At 42.5% G+C, this 22,972-nt stretch overlaps 1 protein-coding gene across 2 annotated transcripts in view; it reads left to right on the forward strand.

Annotated features, from left to right (window-relative positions):
* Window positions 1–22,972, forward strand: part of GLIS3 (GLIS family zinc finger 3) — a 773,572-nt gene that overhangs the window by 565,677 nt on the left and 184,923 nt on the right. For both annotated transcript variants that reach the window (XM_085632942.1, XM_085632943.1), the window contains one exon: window positions 8,212–8,322. In XM_085632942.1, the coding sequence (XP_085489068.1) occupies window positions 8,212–8,322 (111 nt within the window). The remainder of the gene's footprint in view (window positions 1–8,211; window positions 8,323–22,972) is intronic.

The raw sequence follows: 22,972 nt of genomic DNA on the forward strand, positions 1-22,972 counted from the left end.
GATTATGGAGGTTTACAGGTAAGTTAACATATAAATTAATAAAACAAATTTCGTTGCGTGCACAGCATCGCATTTGGGGATGCAGTGCACGCAACGAAATTCGTTTTATTAATTTATATGTTAACTTACCTGTAAACCTCCGTAATCCATAGTTTACTACCCCCACCCTGCCCCTCCCCCTCCCCACGTCAACGCCCTGCAGTTACTCCTACTACCGACCGCGGCTGGACACATGAATGTCGAGGTGCGAAATACCTGTCTGGAGTGGCTCAAATCCTTCATGGAAGAGACAGCATCTTAAATTCAACCTCTGTAATCTTAGATAATTGCAACATATATGTTTCTACCTGCAGTTGTTATGACATTTCAAATTTCTAGGCAACAACTCCTCAAAAAGTTCAAAAATATAAAATGTCAGGAGGTGTGCTGTGTAGAGAGTCTTCATTGACTTAAGATATCAAGAAAAAACATTAATCTCTTCATGCATGTCTGGCTGCCCCAAAAAGTGCGTGCCATCCAAATGAAAGTGATAGCATTAACAAAATAAATAATAGATTAGTGGGGGGGGGGGAGGGGCAGGTGTGTGCACGACCAGGCTAGACTGCAATGGCGATTATGTATATCAAAGCAAAGCAATGACAAATAACCTGCATCTTAAAAGTGAATTTTTCAATACATGCTAGACAGCTTTGCACAAATTGTGATAGACTGTTAACAAAACAAAGCTAGGAAGCGCCCACTTTACAAGGCAATACGAAATTAAAAACAAACTTTGTTTTACAAAATTCTGTTTCATGCTTTCAAACAATCTTAAAGTAAAGTAATACCCTCGGACAGTCATTGTTCATAAAACAAGAATTTCGAGCAAGTGCGCTTTTTGGAATAATGTGACTTTTGCTAATGCCTGCAGTGTTCGGATTTTAAGACATTATAGTTTATTAAGTAATTTTATAACTTTAGCTTGTTTTTTATGTCACTTGGCAAGCTTTATTACCTTTAAACCATTCCTAGTAATTAACACGGGAAAGATAAAAAAAAAAAAAATACCAGGCCGACTGTGATTATTGAAAATCTTTGAGAGATTTCACTTTGGGCTGGTAATGGCATGTCAGACTGACGCCGCCTTTAGATAATGACACTATTCTGTGCTTTTCAGTCTGTCATAATTAGTTTATTCCGATCCATTAGATGATAAATACAGTTTATTAAATAGATTTTTTTTTAAAACAGTTCCACATAAAAAAATTAAAACGACTACCAATACAGCACGCATTCAAACATCCATCTAAAGAAAGCTTTTGTCTACAGTCGTTGAAGCTAAAACTGGAGCTTTGTGTACATTTCCATACTGACAGCTCTTGTTTCTAGAGCTCAAAACATGGATTCATTTTGATGCGTTAATCTAACAATATGATAAAGTTTGTGCTTTTAGGCATTTTTTAAATTTCTAAAGCGCATACCTCTCGTGTGGTAACTGTTGGCCACCTTGACAGGCCTCCGAGTAAATGAGCCACTGGTTTCTGAGGTAAAGGGTGGCATGGAGGAGATGACACAACATCTACAATCCAGGCCAACAGTCTGCGAAGAGAATAAAAGACACAGAGGAAGGACAATTTTGTGAAATGCAGGTCTGTCGTAAAACACCATATAGGTAAGACAACGACATAACAAGAAACATATCCCTGTTATAGGATTGACCTCAATGGCAGGTCAGCATCATTCTTGCAAATATATAGCCTTTAAAAAAAGACATATAAGATGCTTTCAAGAAGTAGATGTTGCAGGAATCGTGTTCTTCCACCTCACACAAGTAAAGTATTTCATTTGCATGATAAGAAAACGTGTCCTTCCATGATGCAGTAAAGAAAAAAAACTAAACAACACTTGAGCATTCATATGATAATATAAAAACCGAAGGTGAAGTTAAGGGAACATTATAGTTAGGTGAAAAAGCCAGTAAAACATACCATTTCAAGCCAACAAAATCACTGAAATTCAACAGTTATAGTTATCTCAAGTAACTATAACTCCTGCCTGAAAGTAACTATAACTCACACCCCCACCATGCACAGTTTTGTGGTCAGTTATGTTATTTAAGATGTTGCAGTGATGTTATCAACTCTCATCCAATAGAGTCATGCTCAAGTTCCATGGATTATCACTCATACCTTATCTCCAAGTTCCTCTCAGCTTTCCTACCAAGCTATTCCTTCAGATCGTCTCCTATCCATACAATGTTTACAATATAAGAGCAACAAAAAAGTACCATGTGTTTTATGAATGAATAAACATTAAACACAAAACAGACTCACATTTCAAAGTTTGACCGGCAAAAGACTGTCTGACCTCTTTGGCAAGCCACTTGCTGGGTCAGCCTGCACCTAACTCCATCATGGAGAAATCTCTGTCTTACCTGGACTTGTCAAGTGGTGGTCCAGTCTAGCCCCAGTCACCACTTCTCAGCTAAGTCACTGTGAGGCCCAGCCAACATACCAAGATCAGTCAAAGAAAACTTTGTCTTCTGCTCTTGTTAAGACAGTAAAGTGTTTATTGAAACAAATAGTAGGCGATGAGTCACAGCGAATACTGACAAGGGATCCTCCTGCATCAGCAAATGGAGATCGTTCTCAGAGCAAAGTCGATATGCAAATTGTACTGTATGTTTGATGATTCTTAGCACTGAGCATATGAAAACATTCTCATCAAGAAAACAAGTAGGTGCATAGGCAAGCCCTTGAAAGGCTGGTAGATGTCCTGCACAAGTAACAATAATATAAACTAAATTTAGCTGAAGAAGGTGGTTTGCAAAATCTGGCTCGAGTGTCAAGGCACATATCTCCTCGAAGATGGGCATATTTGGTGAGCAGTTTTAACAGAAGCAAATAACATGGCATTTACCAGTCACTAGTGTCGAACCAGAGTAGCCCTGAACTTCTACATTTTACACTTCCTTAGAATTTCTTCAACTTTGTGTGCTTTAAGTTAACTCTAAAATGGGCTGTTATTATTCAAGGTATATTTGTGTCTGTTTCACCTTTCTTAGTTATTGAAATTGCATTGTTAATTTTCCTTGATCCGCATCACTTCTAAAAGGAAGTCTTGTGCACAGTCCCTTCTGGAATATTGAGCTGGGGCATCTTTTGGAAGTCATTGTTTTATCTTTGTGTGACTCCTGAAGCTTGACTTTGGTGGGACATATCTGTGCACCTGTTTGTTTATTGTGTGAAGTGTGAGGATTGAAATTACCACAAAAGTAGAGCTGAAAGTGATTAAGAAAATGTTACGTTGGTGTCACGCGGTATAAAAGTTTGTGTACCTAGTTTGAAAGTAAATGATTAAAAAATTAACAGAGATACTAATATGAACCATGAGTGGTGTGAGTAGCTCACACAGTCCTAATTTTTCTGTAACTTGCAAACCAGGATTTATAAAGATAAAGACCATCTACAAAGACTGGGAGAACTGCTCAGACCTGAGTGGAGCCCCAAAAGGTTGCTCAGAAACTGGGTCAGATTCCGTGTCTTTAATTCTTCATGAAAATTGTTTTTATTTTAAAACCACCAACAGAGTATCCCCCTGTGTATTTATCTGCGAATATCTAAAAGATGCTGTTTTGCTGCAAGTTTTCCAGTGGTGTTGAGGGACCGACTAATTTACAAAGAAAACTGTGGAGCTTCAGTCTGGTTGTGAGCTTAGTCCAATGGAACCATGAGTGGTGGGAAAACATGTATTAAGCCTTCCCAATGGAAAAAGAAACTCCTTAATGGAGAATTGCCCAGTGTCCCCATTCTTCTGCATGCAAGCTTTCTGTTTTAATACTGATGATATTGAAACCATTAGGGTTTCATTGAAATGTTATTTTCAGTTATTTGGCAATAAATCCAATGACGACTTGCATACCACAAACGTTTCCTTTGTCACATTTAAAATACATTTCTTCTTTAGATGCTGGCGAAGCACCACCCCTGAATGTGACGTGTACATTTTAAGGGACTGCACAATACTTTCCCATTACTGGTGAGAGGTCTGTGACCTGGCAAAGGGTGAACTAGGGGTGTCCTTGTCGCTGACAAACAGATTGGCCTTACTACACGATAATTCTTACTTACCACCTTTACCCTACTATGCCAAACCATTGCTTTCAAAAACCTTAGTGGAAGCAAAAGTTGAGATTTTCCATCACTGGAAATCCGCTACTCTACTTTCCTACCGTACGTGGCTATCAGACATGCACAGAATGGCGACTTACTCAAATATCATATACAAACTTAACAACCAGATGCGGGAATTTGAGGACACCTGCCTCCATACGTAAACAGCCTGGCCCTGACATCTATACTCTGCTCATAATGCGGCGAGCCCTGGACCCTGCACTCCTGTACTATAATGAACGTCTCAGTCCAGTTAATACTTCTAGATGAGAGGGGGGAAATACCCCCCATGCCTACACCCCCTCCACATTTCCTTCCTCAATAGACCACAGTCACTGGCATACGTTGTTAGAGCAATGCTGTAATGAAACTTGAGGGGGCTTCCCTGCAAAGTACATTCCGGACCCAGTCAGAAGCTCTCGGGCCCGCCTGTGCACACTGCCGAAGGGGGCCCCTGGGGGCTATTGTTATGCCACAGTGTTAGACTAAACAAGCACCACTTTAGCTCACCTACTCCTCCATTGGGACACATACTTAGGGATCTGGCAGGTGCCCATGAAAGTACAGTGGGAAAACTACAATGGGGGGGTGGAGACATGATTAGGAGGACACCACCTTCCATATACGTGTAGGTTACTCCATCGTGTGACCTTTACCCAAACTCTTTCTCCAACACTAATCCTCCAGATGTTACTACCCTCAACAGGGTCTTCTTCTTGTTGATTGCTTTGCTTTTTGTTTAATCACTCTGACCCGCCTGGGACTTCTCCCCTCATCTCACATCGGAAGCATCTTTCTTTTTCTTTCTAACTTATGTTTTGCAATCTGTAATATATTTTTGTATATTGCTTTTATATCTTGCAAAAGATGTAACTAGAAGAAAATACAATGAAGAATAGAAACATACATAAAAAAAAAAAATCTTCCCTTCTGTGCTGAAAGTATTTGGACTTCTGAATCGTGCATAGAAGATTGCATTTTATTTTTAACAGTGTTTTTGTTTTTTTCATTGCATGCAAATAGCCAGTGTTCATATTACACAACTAAGACACATTATTTCATTGACCTTGGATTAAGACTGAGACCTGCAAGTTATACAGAAATCTAACATATTTGAGCTTCAAGAGTTTAACTCACTGAGCCACCGGGTGACATACCGAAGCATGGTTGGACTTCAAGATGTACATAAGTACCAACGTCTTAATACAACTAGACAAACACTTAGATACCCATCACCAATTCTGCAGACAGCATCTTTCCCATGAAGAGCAACATCCAGAGAAAAACTTTCAAAAAGGCCAGCTGGTACACCCAAGAACTCAGAACAGCAAAACGGGACAGCAAACAGTTGGAGAGAAGATGGCCTGTCAACAAGGACACCTCCAACAGGGCAGACTTCAAGACTTCCCTTAATCTCTATCACCACTTGCTGAGGGTAACAAAGAAGACAGCCCTTGCAGCACGCATCGAAACCAGCTCCAACAACGCCAAGAAACGTTTCAACACAGTTGAGGAATTCTCCAGCTCAGCTGCCAAAAACAACATTGTACCCTCACAGGAACTGTGCGACAACCTCGCCCACTCCTTCCACAACAAGATCACAACCATATACAGAAACTTGAAACCACAACCCACGTATATGGAATTCCTCAACAGATACAACACCACCATAACCAACACGAACCACAAACTGACCACCTGGAACATCCTCTCCACCGAGGAAACCACCTTCACCATGAAATACATCCGCTCAGGTGCTCCCACAGACCCATGCCCGCACCACATCTTCAACCTCAGAAATCAAACGATCGGCCAGGAACCCGCCACCCGACTCAACATCCCTATCACCACCACAACATTTCCCAATGCCTGGAAACAATAGAAGTGAGGCCACAACTCAAAAAATCCTCTGCAGATCCCAGTGAACTCAAAAACTACTGACAAATCTCCCAACTCCCATTCCCACTGAAGGTACAATCAGCCTATGACACACCTGGAGCACAACCAGCTACTCAACACCTCCCAATCCGGCTTCCACAGCAACCACAGTACCAAAATTCCCCTGATCACAACCACCGAAGACATCCAAACAGTAGCTTTGATCTTCCTTGACCACTTGGCAGCCTTTTAAACCATATCCGACCACACACTGATCAAAAGACTCCACCACATTGGCACCCAAGAGGAAGCTCTGTGATGGATCACCTCCTTCCTTATATGAAGAACCCAAAGGATCCACCTCCCCCCTCTGAACCCAAGGAGTTCGCCTGCAGTGTCCCCCAAGGCTCATCTCTCAGACTCGCTGTCTCCAACGCATATATGACCCCACTGACCAACATCCTCAGTTCCCACGGTCTCAACATAATTTCCTACGCAGACAACACCCAACTCATTCTCTCATTCACCGATGACCATTCCATCACCAGAACCAACTTCCACAGATGCATAACAAACATCGCCGACTAGATGAAGAAAAACTGTCTGCAGCTGAACACAGACAAGACGAAAGTACTGATCTTTGGCAACAGCAGCAACACATGGAATGACTCTTGTTCGCCATCGAACCTATGACCCACATTCCCTCCCTTCGATCATGCCAGAAACCTCAGAATCATCACTGACAACAAGCTCACAATGAAATCAGAGATCAATGCCATCTTCTCCGCCTACTTCCTCACTCTGCGCATGCCACGCAAGATCTTTAAGGGGCTACCCCAACACACAAGATGCACCGTGACACAGGCCCTCATCACCAGCCGACTGGACTGCGTCAATGCCCTATACCTAGAAATTGCTGCACACCTCCTACAGAAACTTAATAACATACAGAACACCACAGCCAGACTCATCCTCGACCTTTCCCGATGATTCCACATCACACGCCACCTCAGAAAAATCCACTGGCTCCCCGTACAGAAGAGATGCCAATTCAAGCTACTGACCCACACACACAAGGCTCTACACAACCAAGGACCCAGATACATTAACCACCGCCTAAACTTAAACCAACCATCGCGAAGCCTATGCTCCACCTCCCTTTCACATGCACATACTCCCCACCCCTACCGAAGCAGAAGTGGAGGGCGTTCCTTCTCCCACATCACAGCAAAGACCTGGAACAGCCTCTCCATGCACTTCCGGACCATCACCTCACTTCGGAGTTCCGAATGCCCCCAAGAGCTGGCTGTTCAAATAACCCTCAAGCACCTGGATACACTATCAGGTGATTAGCCGTGATTTATAAATCATAAGTGATTGAAAGATTGATCTGAACACAAGCAGGAGATGCAGACGGCGAGTGCCGGAAGGCGGAAGTGAAGAAAAGCATCATACCCTGCTGGTACCCCTCCTACAATTTCCCGCTAGTACAGAACGCATCCTTCCTCACACTTGCTCTTCAGGGAAATCTAAAGGAATCGTTAGGCCTGCTCTCACTGAAAGTGAACTAAGTGTGTGCTAGTAATGACTGTGCCTGTGCAGCTAGAAAATAAGTATATCTATTCGCCTGATCTTGTTTTTACATAAGCTTTATTGCATATGAATTGGTGCAAAACTGTTCTCCGCCTGCTATCTTTTCCTGCTCTTAACTAACCTCTCCTCTCTTTTCTTTCTGTCCCTGGGGCAGGTTTCTCCTATAACACTCTCCAGTGTGGCAAGGAACTTTACCACTGTCTCTTAACCAGGCTCACAAAGCCATGTGAGTTCACTAGCCTCTACATTAGCCTGCGTTACCGTTGTAAGTAAAATGCCTGTATAGTAAGCAGATACCACAGTGAACGTTAAACAAAAGTAGAATTCCATGAAATGCATGTCATGTTATGATGGATGTTACATTATTGGCCTTTATATGATTTTTCATCCCAACGTCCACTTGTATGGTGGTACTCCCAATTATTTCTGTGGCGGACATAGCAGAATTTACCCTTGCCCCTGATTCCGATTTTCCAACATTGACCCGTGTCACAAAAACTCTAGCAGGCGTATGGTAGAAGATAAGACAACTTTTCACGTGAGGCCACACTCTAATAACAAATTCTCCTCTGTTTTTATCCTTGTGTAGAAACCGTACGCATGTCAGATCCAGGGATGTGCCAAGCGATACACCGACCCAAGTTCCTTGAGAAAACACGTGAAGGCACATTCCTGCAAAGACCAACAGGCCAGGAAAAAGGTAAGAGCCCACCAGGGCCAGTGTGAAATGAATGTGTGCTTCGGATAAATGTCACCTGACCACACTGACAGCAGTTGATATTGCTTCTGTCACTACTTCATGAACTCCTTGGTTCATTGGCTATTTTCACAAGTGATGAAATATATTCACCCATAGCGGAATCATCCTGATGCATGCCCTTCCTCTTGTTGCAGGTTTACTTGAAGCACTGGCAGCCATTTTGAAAGCTAGATAAAGTGAAAGAGAAAGCAGCTTTGATTGAATAGCCAAGAGAACTCTGTAATTGTGTGTGGCTACTGAAGCTAAAGTAGTGTTCAATTTTAGAGACAGTTAGCCACAAAAATAAGTCTATTTGCTGCATCACGATGGCCAGAGAATTTGACGCGATAAGTATTTACTTTTGAAACTTGCGACCAACGTGTACAGTAATGAGCTCACACAAAAAAAAAATCTCAGAAGTTTGTGCATGCTATGTGCATACAGGACATTATGTATTTTTACATTTATGAACAATTATTGGCCATAGTTTTATTGAGTCCTGATGGTAGGTGAAATTTCAGTCGCCCCCTTCAAAGAACTTCCAAACATAGAAACCAAAAGAGGGCATTTCCGAACTGTTGGAAGACACATATTACAGTATTAGGCTGCCAAAACAATTTATAAAAACGTGTGACAAGTAATAAGATTAATAAAAAAGGACTTATCTCAGAAGTCATGTAGCACATTTACTGACCTACAAAGACTGGAAACGGGTATCCGAAGTGAAATGTATAGTACTCTTGATGAAAAAAAGGATTAAGGGTGTTATCATAGTTAATGGGAATAAAGCCGTATCTCTCCAATTATCTTTTTTTGTGGTGTTAAGATCATTTAGTGTACTGTAAAAATCCCACAATGGCAAATCAAAATCCAGGCTATATGAAATTGTTGGCTTATTTGGCCAGTCTAATTACAATGCTACTGGAATTCACGACCTGCACATTGGTGAAATAATACACCAGTAACAAAACTGCAAGAAAAAACTTTCAAAAAATATATAATTCTGCAGCGCAGGGGAGTATTCTAAGAAAACAATGGTTAAGTCAGAGGAAGTCATATGCCTATTCTCCTTTGGCATCACCAATCATCATGCACAAGTTATGATTTTTTAATCATATTAAATAATTTTAGTTATATTGAACCAAATCCCCAAAATAAATCTCTCACTTATGTCACGGGTGCTTCAGTGAATGGCGCAGTGAACATGACCTAGGTAAATAATGGTGCACTAAGTGTTGTCATGAAAAGAACACAATCTGATTTATTCAGCTCCAAGGCCCGAATATCAACACCTATTGCTAGATGGTGGGTCATATTTGGGAACTATTGGTGAATTTTCCTGTGATCCATGCAACCTTTAAAACAAGGTGGATATAAATCTGAGGCCAATCAATCCATAAAACTCTAAACATTGATTCAGCTTCTATTTTGACAGTCGGTGCTACCAATCAGTCCTGATGAAGACCCTGTACATATAATATAGGGGTTGAAAAATCGACGTTCCAACATGTAGACTGTCCTTAATTGCTATTGAATTGTACTCCAAATTTGAGTGAAGATTGAAAAATTGATTGTGAATACATGTACATTGTTTTGATTCTGTTTTTTCACTGCACCACTCACTGGAGCACCTGCCATGTACAACGTTAAGAGATTTGTTTTTTGGATTTGATTCAATATAACTAAAACTATTACATTTGATTATTATTCATAACCTGTTCATGATAATTACTGATGCCAAGTGATCATAGGCATAGGACTTCATCCGAGGGAACCCCAATTTTCTTAGAATATTGATTTTTTTTTATTTTTTTTAAACCTTTTGTTACAAATTTCAATAAATATACAAGTATGGGCCTACAACCCTCAGGCCGGCCGCTAGTAGACAATAAGACCATAAAGCATATTTATGAACACAAGCAGCAAGCAGTAAAAGTCCCACAGATCAGAAATATCATACGCGGCTACAATGCCTGAACATCCCAAATGGCGGTTTCCTTTTAAAGAAAAACAAAAAACAAACCCACAAGGCGGCAAAAGTCTAGGCAACATTATGCGCTCCCCTCGGGAGGGCCCTACCAACATACCAGAATAGGAGGGGGGGAAGGGCAGGGGGCGGAGACAAAGTAATCACGGTAACACAGAATCAGGGGAATGCGCAGACTAGGGAGACTGGGCCGTAGCCGAGTCGCGCGTCAGTGGCGGGGTACAAATCCCGCCGCGATAGGAGTTCCAGGGGCCCCACACCTTTACCCATTTCCCAGGCCTGCCTCTCGCCACATACACAACCTTTTCTCGGAACATACACCAATCCATATTTTCCTTCCATACCGAGATCGTGGGTGACCTCTGGGAGCCCCACAATTGTGCTATGTCACGCTTGGCCACCATATATCCCAATGTCACCCACCACGTTTGCGTCACCGTGTAATCAGTCGGCTCCCAAACATTCAACAAACACCTCCTCGCCTCGGGGAACAGCGCAACATGCGTAACCGCTTGCAACACCGCATGCACACCGCGCCAGAATCGAGTCACCTCCGGACATTCCCACAAAATATGGAAGAAGGTCCCTAACATACCACACCCACGCTTGCACATCCCATCCACCGCATACCCCATACGCATCAGGCCCGGTCCCGTAACATAGACCCTGTGGAGTATCTTGAGCTGGACGAAACGAAGGCGGGCCGGTATGGCCAACTCTGTCGGGGAGGCCACCGCAGACACCCAATCCTCGTCGTCCAGCTCCAATCCATCAGCGACCCATGCCTCACGAAGGGCGGCCAGCAGTCCCGATCGATCATTGATGAGCTTTTTATAGATCAACGAGATAGTGCCATCCGGTACATACCCGTCTAGCACCCTATCCTCCAATGGGGAACACTCCGGGATGGACGCGACCTCCGGGAACACGGAACACAACGCGTGACGAACCTGCACATACCGGAAGTACTCCCTGTCATGCAACTGATATTCCGCTTTCAGCGCATCAAACGTTTTAAATCCCCCTTTCGTCCAAAGATCCCCAACCCTGCTGATGCCAATCGTGTCCCACTTCTCGAAGCCTTTCGTCGTCCACAAACCACCCAGTCGCTCAGAAGCATACAATGGCGTTGCTCAGGTCAACCGATCCTTCCACCCCATCGCCGAGTTTGCCGCATGCCACACCCGTACCGCGACCCGTGTCGGACCCGTCAAACGTGCGTCGAGCGATCTAGAGTAGAGCGCACGATTGTAGTCGCCACCCGGCAACAACAATTTGTCCATTTCAAAGGCCGGATTAAGGGCGGGCCCATAAAGCCCGTGGTTTATCGCCGCCAGCTGGGAGGCCCAGTAATAACGTTTGATGTCGGGGAGGGCGACCCCCCCATCGTACCACGGGAGCGTCAGCTTCGCGAGGGCGATCCGCGGCCTCCCATCCCAAAACAGTTAGCGCTGCAGACCCTCCACCTCCCGAAAGTAACTAGCCGGGACGACATCCATCGTGTTTTGTAAGGCATATAAAAACCGTGGCAACGACATCATCTTAAACAGCGCCGCCCGGCCGAGCGGCGAGAGCGGCAAACGCCGCCAACGCGCCACATCCGCCTTCAAACGTTGGAGGGGAGGGAGTAGGTTCTGTGTGTATCGGGCCGCAGAGTCCAGGGTAATAAAAATTCCCAGATACTTAAATCCCTGTTGAGCAACCTGGATAGGACAACCCCGCGGGAGGATAGGAGCCTCCCCTGAAAGGACATATACACAGGACTTAGCCCAGTTGATGACTAGGCCTGAGTTACGGCCAGAATATTGATTTTTGATATTTATTTGTTTTTTTATTAATTTGTGTATTTACTTAGCGAAAACTGTGCATATGATAATGTGGAAACCTCGGGCACATTGGGTAGTGGAAACACGTAGGTAAGAATAGGTTCATAGCCCTGATGTTAGAGGGACTGTCAGTTCATAGCGTGATCATCCACTAAAATGCAGAGATTTGACGGCTTGGGTGAGCCATTGATGTCCATGAGTTGTTGAAGGCTGAAGTTTGTCTTAGGAATCTGACCAGCTTTATAACTTGGATCAGTGGAGATGGGCATTTGGATTGTCAAAGGACGCAGACATCCATAAGTCATTTTGACAAAGTGTTCAAGGGGTTTCTGTGTCTAAATTTTAGAAAATCATTTTTAAGACCCAGGTGGATTGGCAAAGAGTTCCATGTGATCGACTCCAGGACTTGAGCTATTTTTCCACTGGACTTGTTGCATTTTTTGCCAGTCAAATGGGTGAGAGATTTTGATTAGCAGACAATAGGCTTCACAATAGGAGGGCACAAAATGATCAATTTGGAGAGATAGTACAGCAAGCAGCATTATGAATGACGTAAAGGGTTTTGAAGCTTGATCTTTTTTCAATAGGAAGCCAATGAAGGGATTTCAAAGCTAGCGAAATAAGGTTGTGGCATTTTGGGCCAAACAGAAGGTAGGTGAGCAGCCTCGTTCTAAGTGCTTCTGTTTTGCAATTGATTTTTTGGGAAGCCACTGTAAAGAAAACTGCATTAATCAAGAGAGGTTATGACCGCAATAAGGATTAGAGAGGGTTTCTGAGGTAAGTGGAGGAATGGAAGGATGTCACCAGACATGCATAAGGTTGTCATCACTAATTGGAGAACTGGACCTGCCCAGGAGTGCAGCATTAATGCAAACATTGGAGAACACATGAAGAAAAGGTGGAGGGCAGTGGTTGAATTAGGACTGTCAGTGATACCTTGCTGGGTGCTATGGTAAATAAGAAGCTAGATGTTAGAGTCTTCTACCAGGGTACAGAAGGCATGGGGTATTTCAGCAGAACGAAGCTGGGCAATTAATGTTGACTCAAAATGAGGAGAGAGAAAAATAGGTTTCACAGCAAAAGCATTTCACATTGTTGACACTACTTGCATTTTGAAATGAAGGCAGGCTTTTTTTAAACATTGCGTTTAAGCCAGTAGCGGCTCGTGGAGGAAGTTTGGTGGGGCAGTGAGGCGGGGCGGGGGAGGGGCAGGGTGGGGAAATGTAAACACCGGAATATGGATGAACGGAGGTAAGTACACATTTAAATTAATAAAACGAATTCCTTTGCGCGCGCGCTGCATCGCGCGCTGCATCGCGCGCTGCATCGCGCGCTGCATCATGCGCTGCATCGCACATATTCTGGTGTTTACATTTCCCCACCCTGCCCCTCGCCCGCCCCGCCTCACTGCCCCACCGAACTCCCTCCACGAGCCGCTACTGGTTTAAGCCCAAACTATGTTCTGATTCCTGGGTGGTGTACCCTGGAGCTCTAAGAGGAATTGAAGTAGAACGTGTGCTGCTATTTTGTCACAGATGTCAGAAAGACATTTTGGAATGTTTTAAATGCTTGCGAGACATTGGAAGCATGAAGTGAGTACCACAGATGCACAGCTGCCCCTGAAGGAGACATCAGCTATAGCGACCCAAAAAACATGAAGGAACCTCTTTCAAGTAGAAAGCAAATGAGTTGGAAGATACTACTTCATAAGTATATGATCTGTCATTGACTTTTATGGACATAGAGCATTAGGTGGAAAGGAACTCGTCCAGTACAAAAACTATGCTTAAGACTTTTCTTATAGTGCCGTACACATGCAAAGTTGGAAAAATAAGGAGGAATGAAAACAATTCTCCTATTTATGCCTTCCTTGAGGAAGACAAATCCCTGTCTACAAATGTTAGTGGATAGGGATTCCAGTCAAAACCTATGGGTGGTTGCACAGAAATGACCATGTGCCACTCATGGAATGCCACATGATGTAAAGTAGAGCAAAATAGTACATAGAACAACTTTGAATTACTTTGGGAAGCTTTCAAACCAACACAAATCCAGGTTTGTGTTGGATAGTAAACCCCACTACAACTGCTTGTGTTGGGTTTGCATCACTTTTGTGATGCAAACCCAACACAAAGCATTAATAGATATGGGCCAGTTTGAATACCTAACTTGGCTCCATGTTCTGATTTTAAGCCTTTATCTGTCCAATTCTTTTATATGGTTCCATGGGACAAATAGTAATTATTATTAACATCGTTTTTGTTATTGTGTGAATTTTTAATTTGCCTCATGAACTAGAGGAAAGAGTGAGGAAGAGAATGTGAAGTTATTATCAAACGTAGGGATATGCAAAAAAGGAAGTAGTGTTTGTTAAATCCATCCACATCAGTAAATATTCTATTTGTTTTCTATTTTTTGCTGTTTTTACATAATTATTGGAAAAGAAAAAATAAATCCAAACACCCAGAGATATAATATGATTTTTAAATATGCCTTTGCTTAACAAGCATTGACAAAGCCAGTCATATTAAGTTGTCTTTACTGACAATGTTTTTAAAAAGCATCACAAACACACGTTTAGTTGCAGCATGGTCTATGGCAATGCAAGATTCTTTATAACAGATGACAGCAACAACAGCACAAGGTACAAACACACAAATATACACCAGGCACAAAAGAAGTAGCCGCAATGAATACTTCCTCTTACACATAGACTAGATACAAAATATGCTACAGCAGCACCAGGTCTTTGTTTACATACAGAGAATGACATTACAGACAGCAGCACTGCCTCATTCCTCACACCCCAAGAACAATTGCAGCTGCAAGACAATCTTCTATTACAAGCATAGGACAGTAATAGCAGAGGCAGCAGCAGTGCCAGGCACCACACTCACAGTGTAGAAGTGTGGTGATGTGCATGTGACATTGGATGAGTGTTCATCTTTGTATTTATGTATGTGAGCTTGTGTGTGTAGTGTGCAAGTCTGTAAAAGTGTGGGGATGTCTGATGTGTCTCAGGGTGTGGTGTGTGTTTTGTGATGATGTGTGCATGTGAAATGTGTGATGTGATGAGAAGAGTTTGTGATGGTTTGTTGGTGTTTGTGTGATGGTGTATATGGTGTGTGTGTGTTTGTGTGATGATGTGGTGTGAGGCAGTATGTATTAGTGATCATGTGTGTCTCTGTGAGATAGTAAATGTGTATGGTGGAGAAATGGCAGGTTTTGGTCTTTTGGTGTGTGCTAGTATGACAATATGGTTGTTATAATCTGTGTTAGATGATGTGGCTAATAATGGTGTGTTATACAGTGTGTGTTATGGAACATGTGTGTAATGCTGTAGTATGTTCTGATGGCTTGTGTGGAGGTCAGATGTGCATGTTTGGTATTATGTGTGAATGTGTGAGAGAGAGTGTGCTTGTTTGTATAATGGTGAGTGAAAGATGAAGTGAGTTGTGAGAAATGGTTTCCGCATCTGTGAAATGGTTTGTGTTTAATATGCATGTGATAGGTCAATGTGTGTGTGTGTGTGTATGTGTGTGTGCATGAGAGAGAGAGAAAGAGAAAGAGACAGTGTGTTAATGCATTGATGGTGTGTTTGGTGTGATGGTATGTCTCATGGTGTGACCATGAAGATGTGTGCTATGCTGTCATTGAGTGTTTGCGATCATATATGTGTGTGATGTATGTGCATATAGTCGTCATTTGTTAGGGTGTGATGGTTTCGCTCATAGTATTTCTTGATGTTGTGATATGGGAGTATGTGCATGTACACATGAGTGACTCTGATACTATGAGTGTGCAATGGTTTTATGATGTGAGTGATGGTGTGTTGGTATGATGGTGCATGCACAATAATGTGTGAGATGCTGTGTGATGGACAGTATGTGTGTGTGTGTTAGAGAGGGAGAGATGATGCATGTATGTAATAGTGCAGCGGTGTATGTTGGTATTTATTGATTATTTGTGTTCATATGATGTGTGTGTAGCATCATACTCTGTGTGAAATGGTGCTTGTGATGATGCTTTTGTTTTGATAGAGAATGTGTGTTTGTGATGGTGCAAGTGTGGCATGGTGTTGTGGTGGTGTGGCTTGGTCTTGTGGTGGGTGTTGGTGTGAAGGAGATGTGTATGTATTGATGCGATTATGTGTATTTTGATATTGGTGGTGTGTGTGCAAGAGGAAACAATCTTGTTAGTTTCATGGTTCATGTGAGAGACTGCATAAAGTGTGAGAGATGGTTTGAATAAGAAATGGTGTGTTTGCATGATGTGTGTTTGATAGATCCTTGTCTGATTCTGTATGTCTGAGTAAAAGGGTGTATGTGATGGTTCATATTGGTCTAATGGTGTCTATGTGTGATGATGTCATGAAGTTGTGCGGAATTTGCTACAATTGAGTTTCTGTAATCATATGTATGAGTGATGCTCTGTATGGTGTTGTATGTAATGGTGTGTCTGTGAGATAGTATGTGTGTGTGCTGGTTTCTTTTACGTTACGACCTAGTACCTTTAAATCTACTTTTATCCAAATGGTACGGTTCTTCTCCTATGTGCAATTTATGTAAATTGAGTACCCAGGATTGTATGCATGTTTTATTGACCTGCCCTGCGCTCCGTATATTGCGTCTCAGATGGTTAAAACCTATTTGTATCCGTCTGGGCATTTCCACTTTGAACGGCTTTCTCCAAGCACTTTATTGGCCTCTTAATGAAATGTTCTGTTTCTATATTTTTAACTTTTTTAAAGGTTTTTTAGCTATTTATTAACATGCCTCTGGAGATGTTTGACATTGCTTCCTGCTGTAGATCTGTCATTGTATGTTATTTTTGTACTTAAATATGTTTCTTAAATGTCATAATCTTGATATGTATTTGTCTTCTGCTTTTATCATTGTAAACTTCTATGTGGCCCTCTTTTGAGAGCCAAAACATAATAAATAAAATTGAAATTGAATTGTGTGTGCTATAGTCAGTGCCTAATTTATAATTGAATGAGTGCTGGTGCCAAAACCTCTGCTCTGAAATCTGTGGATGGTGCACTGAAATGTCAGAGCACTGAATACCAAGGCTGCATGGTCCTGAATTCACCTCATGCCTCTTCAATTAACTTTCAGATACTCCCTGCCCCTTTATCTCACTCTTAAAGGATCCAGCTGTCTTCTATTATGATGAGTTTTCCGTCTTTCTCTTCCTCCATCTTTCTGCTTCGTTTGTTTTTCCATCTCTTGCTCCCGGTAAATGTAAGATGCAGAAATAAGTGCCAGTCCCCAAAAATATGTGCCGATGGCCCGAAACTGCCAGATAAAATTTAGCACTAGCTATAACAGTTGTGGTGGTGATGATACATTTGTGAGCATTTGATGAGCGATTATGTGTGATGCTTTCTCTGTCTGTGTCATTAGATTGGCTGCATTGTGCAATTGTCTTGATGCAAATCAATGCACCAATGTCTACCTAACCAGGAATGTATTACTTTCCCCCCAAGCAGTTCCCCATGGAAATTGGTACCCTTCTGTAGAGCATAATGCCTTTGGCAAAGTAATTTGTTACAAGCCAGGCCAATTGATATACACTAATTTGCGTGACGACAATACCAAAATAGCCACAATCTTCTCAAGAAAGGCTTGTAGTGATAAGACCGATACAGCTCCTCGCTTCTTTGCCTCCTCCACCATCTTGTTGAAACATCACAGTATCAATCCCTCGTGGTTGTCTCACAACATTAATGGGTCAAAATGAAAATACAGCAATAGAAGGCTCTTTTCTCCCTCCAGTTGGCTACGTTCACTTTGCCGCAATGCTAAACCATTGGCCGATACTTCTTTGCAGTGACAACTTTATTAGGCCAGAACAAATAACTGCTTCATCTTAGCTGTCAAAGGGATGTTTTGAAGTTCTGCAAGTCTCTACAACCGTCATGCTTTTGCCACATATGTTCTTCTTCCTTCTCATCCATGCGACCATCAGTATATGATATTTCAACAAGAACTTTAATGTCTTCTGCAGTTCAGAAAGGAGCTTAAGTCACACCTATTCATGCAACACTACATCTCCTAATAACACAGTTAGCAGTGCCCCTCAACTGGTATTTTGACGAAAATGAGTCTCAATCAATTTTCAAGATTTTCCAATTCTTCTGTTTATTTTTGCTTGTATAAAAAAAATCCAGTAGTTACAGCACAAAGCAGCCAGCGCGTTTCATTCAAAGACTGGACTTCTTCAGGGCGTAATTCTGTGTATTGTCATAATCAGGAAAATGCCCATGGCCATTCAACATCCACCCATCAGCACATTTAATTTCCCTATGTCCATGGATGGAAAGCGTCCAGATTTAATAAGAACGTTTGTGCCATCCCGCCCCGAGATCGCTGCTGTATTAAACAACAAGGAGCCACAAAGATCCTCCTCTCACCTCCACTGTGATGCTATAATAAAAAAGCACTACATTTCCACCTAATAGGATTCACCACCCAAGGACATCCTGGTTCAATGTACATAACCCTAACTCGTATCCCAGGGCTCCCATCCTGGTTCAGCACTCTCTTGCTAACTAGGAAGGCTCATGGTTTTCGAATGCTTGTATATAAATCCATACATACAATTAAGTGCAAAAACAGATAACACATATCATAATAGGTACGTTTAATTCACAGTTCTTTGCACATGATTTTAAAATTATATTTGGACACTATCATTGAGGTAATTAAAACGAATTCTTGCACCTCTAAAAAAGTGATTTTGCAACAATATTCAGAAATTTTAAATAGGCTAAACACAATTGTTAAAGTGGTAATGATTTTACATGCTTGTGACTCTATTCAAAAGTACTGATGATAAAGATTGCTTTTATTGATTCACATTATTTCATATTAGGTATTTTATAATTTTTTTACCACAATCTATTTCTTTACTGAAAGACACTCCCTCCCCAATACAACACATAGTATTCATTTAATTACTTAGTTTTTGTTAATCCACTTATACGCCCCTATTACCGACAGTCTTGTTTTCCTTTTTTCACTACCAATGCTATTCTCCCCCTGCCTCCACTAACACCTTTTGCAATAATTCAGCATGAAAAAGGCAAATTTGCGTTTTCCTTGAAGAGTTCTTCATAGCATTTTTCGCCCAAAATGTCACACCACATGTTTTTTTTTAATTAACTCTGTTTTCTGTGTTATTGCATTCGATATTTCTTTCAGCATGCTGGCTGGGAGCCGTCGGAACGTGTTTATTTCACTTATTTAAGTTTTTTGTTTAGAGCTCTGCGACTTTGCAGCTACTGCAGAGCACTTACGGGGGGCTGGGGAGTGCAGGTGATAACTTGTTGAGTACAGGCATGTCTTTTAATCTCACGGGTACCTTTAGTCATTCCGAGGCTTTTTAAACAGACATCACTTCAGATCCGGGGTGGCACTTCTGAAAACGTAGCATGCATGCTTGTGTCAGGGGAATTCATAGCAAGCAGTAATGCTCTTATGCTGCACGTGCAGGATCCTGAAGAGATGAGGGGTGAAACTGGAAAAAGCATGAACTCGGCAGGAAGGCAAGATTTGTCATTAACGTGCCTTAGAGCCGTCCACTTTGGAAAATAAAGTTATTTGTTTTATTGTTGGTAGCCCGTAGCTGCTTAAACGTTGTTTGTAATAGTTAATTTACAGCCTTCCCTCCTATGTGATATGTTTCCTGGTAGTACTGACACGCTGTATGAAATGATAAACATTGTACGCTCAGACTAGAAGTATTTATGGCTTTAATTAAAGCCTAAAATTGGCACAGGGTCAAAAAGCGCCCTTTGCAGAATTGTGAATTCATCAGAAACAGCCATAAAAATTCCACAGTGGTAAAGCTGCAGAGAAGTTAATACCTGCAACCCTGGGGAACCCAGGAGCTGAAAGGGTTGAAACCTTCTTCTGTCACACTCTATTAGCCACGGAGTTGTTTAATATGGTCTCCATCTAATCTCCTTTTAAAAGTACCCCAAGACACTCAAGGGCAATATTTTATTTCCGAAATTTCTGGCTCCATTTAGTTTACATTGGCTCCGTTGCTATTGGTGGAAGTCTATAACTAAAGTAATATCATAGGAGTGATACCTTCTCCGCTCTTCGTGAGATTTGGGGGGCTCTGTTGATGGATATAGCCAGGGCCGGACCGGCCGTGGCGGGAACCAGTCATTTCCCCGGTGGGCCCATTTTTGTTACCGGGTGCAGAGTTGCAATATTGGTCCCCAGAAACAAAAGTGGCACAAAGCTTTCCTTCCGCTTGCACCCGAATCCCCATCCCCTCCCCCCCAGGGCCATCCGAGCTCTTTGCCAGGGCCGGTTTTAGGTCCCAGTCCGGCCATGGATATAGCCCGAAGATCCCTCAGCAAGCCACTCCCATCCCCACCCCTCCATTGCAGTTTGTAGCACATGGGGTGAAGTGAAAAGGAGAATGGAAAATTAAGGTGAGAAAATATAAATAGGAATATGGCTTTAGATATTCTCCATCTGTCACCCATCCAGCCCTAAAAATGGTACCTGTGCATAATTCCCGAGGTTTACCTGCTCATGGCCTTCTATAACATATGAATGGATTGGTGTCCATGAGCAGAATTCATCAATAGGAAAAGATAATCGCAAACAAAGCAGGAGGGTACGGCCTTCCATACAGGGTATCAGAATTTGGGGTGGCGTAACTAGCATAAATCCCTGTAGCATAATCATGTTGAATTAACAAAAAATTCCATGACATTACGCAGAATTACGCGAGAAGAGTGATTCTGCATTGAGCGCTATTTTCTTAGCACAGAAAATGCTCTCATGCGTCCAAAATTGTTGCAAGGATCCATTATGTACTAAGAATTTGCTCTAAATGCAACAGAACATGAATAGTGGGCAGCCGCTCGTGCTCACTAAATGTGCATTATTTACTCCAGGCATTGAGTACTATTTTCTTAGTACAAAATGTGCCCTTGTGCAGAAAATGGAAGAGAGGATGCATTTTGTTATAAGAAATAGCGCTAAATGCAACGGAACACTAATAGCAAGCATGAGCAGCCGCTCACACTTGCGAAATGTGCTCTTGTTGTAGGATTTACTCCCCCAAATTACTCTTGGTTACGTGAGATTGTTTTATTATGCTATTATCGGTAATTTCGTGGCAAAGCGTAACGTAAAATTAGCGAAATTACTCAGATGCCTCCTTTGAAATTGAAATTCCACTCGGGCCTAATCAGGACCCACTGGCGGGGTTGGGGTACAGAGTAAGGGTTGGTGGCGGTAAAACTTTCACCACCCTAGTCAGTTGAATTCTGAAACTTTGTCTCAGTGAAGCCAACAAGGTTTTCATATATTTGGTGAAAGTGATGTCTCCCTGCTGCCCTGAGCCTGCATAGTTGGGCTATATACCAGGTGCAGAATGGGTCCTTGCGGGAATGGACAGTCATCCTGCACTAAGAATCGCTGGAATAGGCATTCACAATAGGGAAGGAATTTAGTATGTGAAGCGGGTCTACAGGAAGGGGCATCTCTGGAACCCCTATGAAGAAGCAATGGACGAAGCACAGCAAAGGGAGCTTGATGGGAAGAAATGGAGGCTAACAATGCAAGGAACTGTGTGAGGGGTAGTTGGTGGGAATTGACACATTCTGGTGGTTATGTTATGTTAGATCAATTTGTAACACGCACAGATACTCAGCAGAGTGTCCGGGCAGGACCTGAGAAAAGGAACCGCAGACCAAAGCACTATTCAAAGAGAAAAGTTTTTAGCTTTTTTTTAAAGATCACAGAATCTTGAATACTACGTAACGCCAAGGGTAAAGCATTCCATGCCAGGGCAGCTTTACGCACAAAAGAACTCCCACCTAGCCTCTGGCGTTTGAATCTAGGAGTCTGCATCAGAAATTGGGAAGATGACCGCAACTGTCTCGCAGGATTATAGAAGGAGAGCCTCTTCCGAAGGTAGGAAGGACCCAGGCCATAGAGGGCCCTATGGGCAATAGCCAGGGTTTTGAATTTTATTCGAGACTCCACCGGGAACCTGCACAGAGAGCGCAAGTGAGCACGCACACTACACCTGCGAGATATACCCAGCAAGAGTCTGCAGCCGAATTTTGAACGACTTGTAGTTTGTTCAAGCGGCCAAAAGTCTAGCTGCACAGGGATCAGTCGGAGAGCCCGACTTCAAAGACTTAAGATTTTGAGAGAGCAGGCCAGCTCAATAGGCTCAAAAGTCGACAAAGTATTAGTAAGAGTGGCGGCCGGCAGGCCAGATAGAGAGACTGTGGATGCCATAGTACAAGAAGTAAAGCTGGCTTGTATAGTGCAAATCTTGTCCAAAAAAAAATTCGCAAGAGTATTACACCAAGTCTCTGAGACTGGTGCAGCTCGAGCTTGGGCACTAGGGGACATAAAACTTTGCACATTAGAGAATATTTCTTTGGAATTATTGTTGGCTTGATCAATACGTAGAGAAAAATAGCAACTTTTTGCGGCTTCTATGGCGGTGTAATAGCTTTTTTGTTTAACTCTAAGTGTGTGTTTTGCTAGAGGGCAGTAGCCGCTAGAGCGCCATGTCCTTTCCAGTATTTTACATTCATGTTTTAAGGCTTTCAGCTCTGAAGAGAACCATGGTTTGGAGGGAGAATCTCTAGCGAGCTTAGGCCGGCAAGGTGCAGAGAGAACAGACACAGAAGCAGAAATCCAGTCAGTAAACCTAGACAGATTTCCCTCGAGATCTCCCTGGAGAGTAGGCCGAGACGCAGCCAAAATGCTGGAAAACTGGGTAGGGTCTATTTTACTAAAAATTGGTG

This window comes from Triturus cristatus, chromosome 2_1 (genome assembly GCF_964204655.1).
Source record: "Triturus cristatus chromosome 2_1, aTriCri1.1, whole genome shotgun sequence".
In the NCBI taxonomy this organism is placed as follows: Eukaryota; Metazoa; Chordata; class Amphibia; order Caudata; family Salamandridae; genus Triturus; species Triturus cristatus.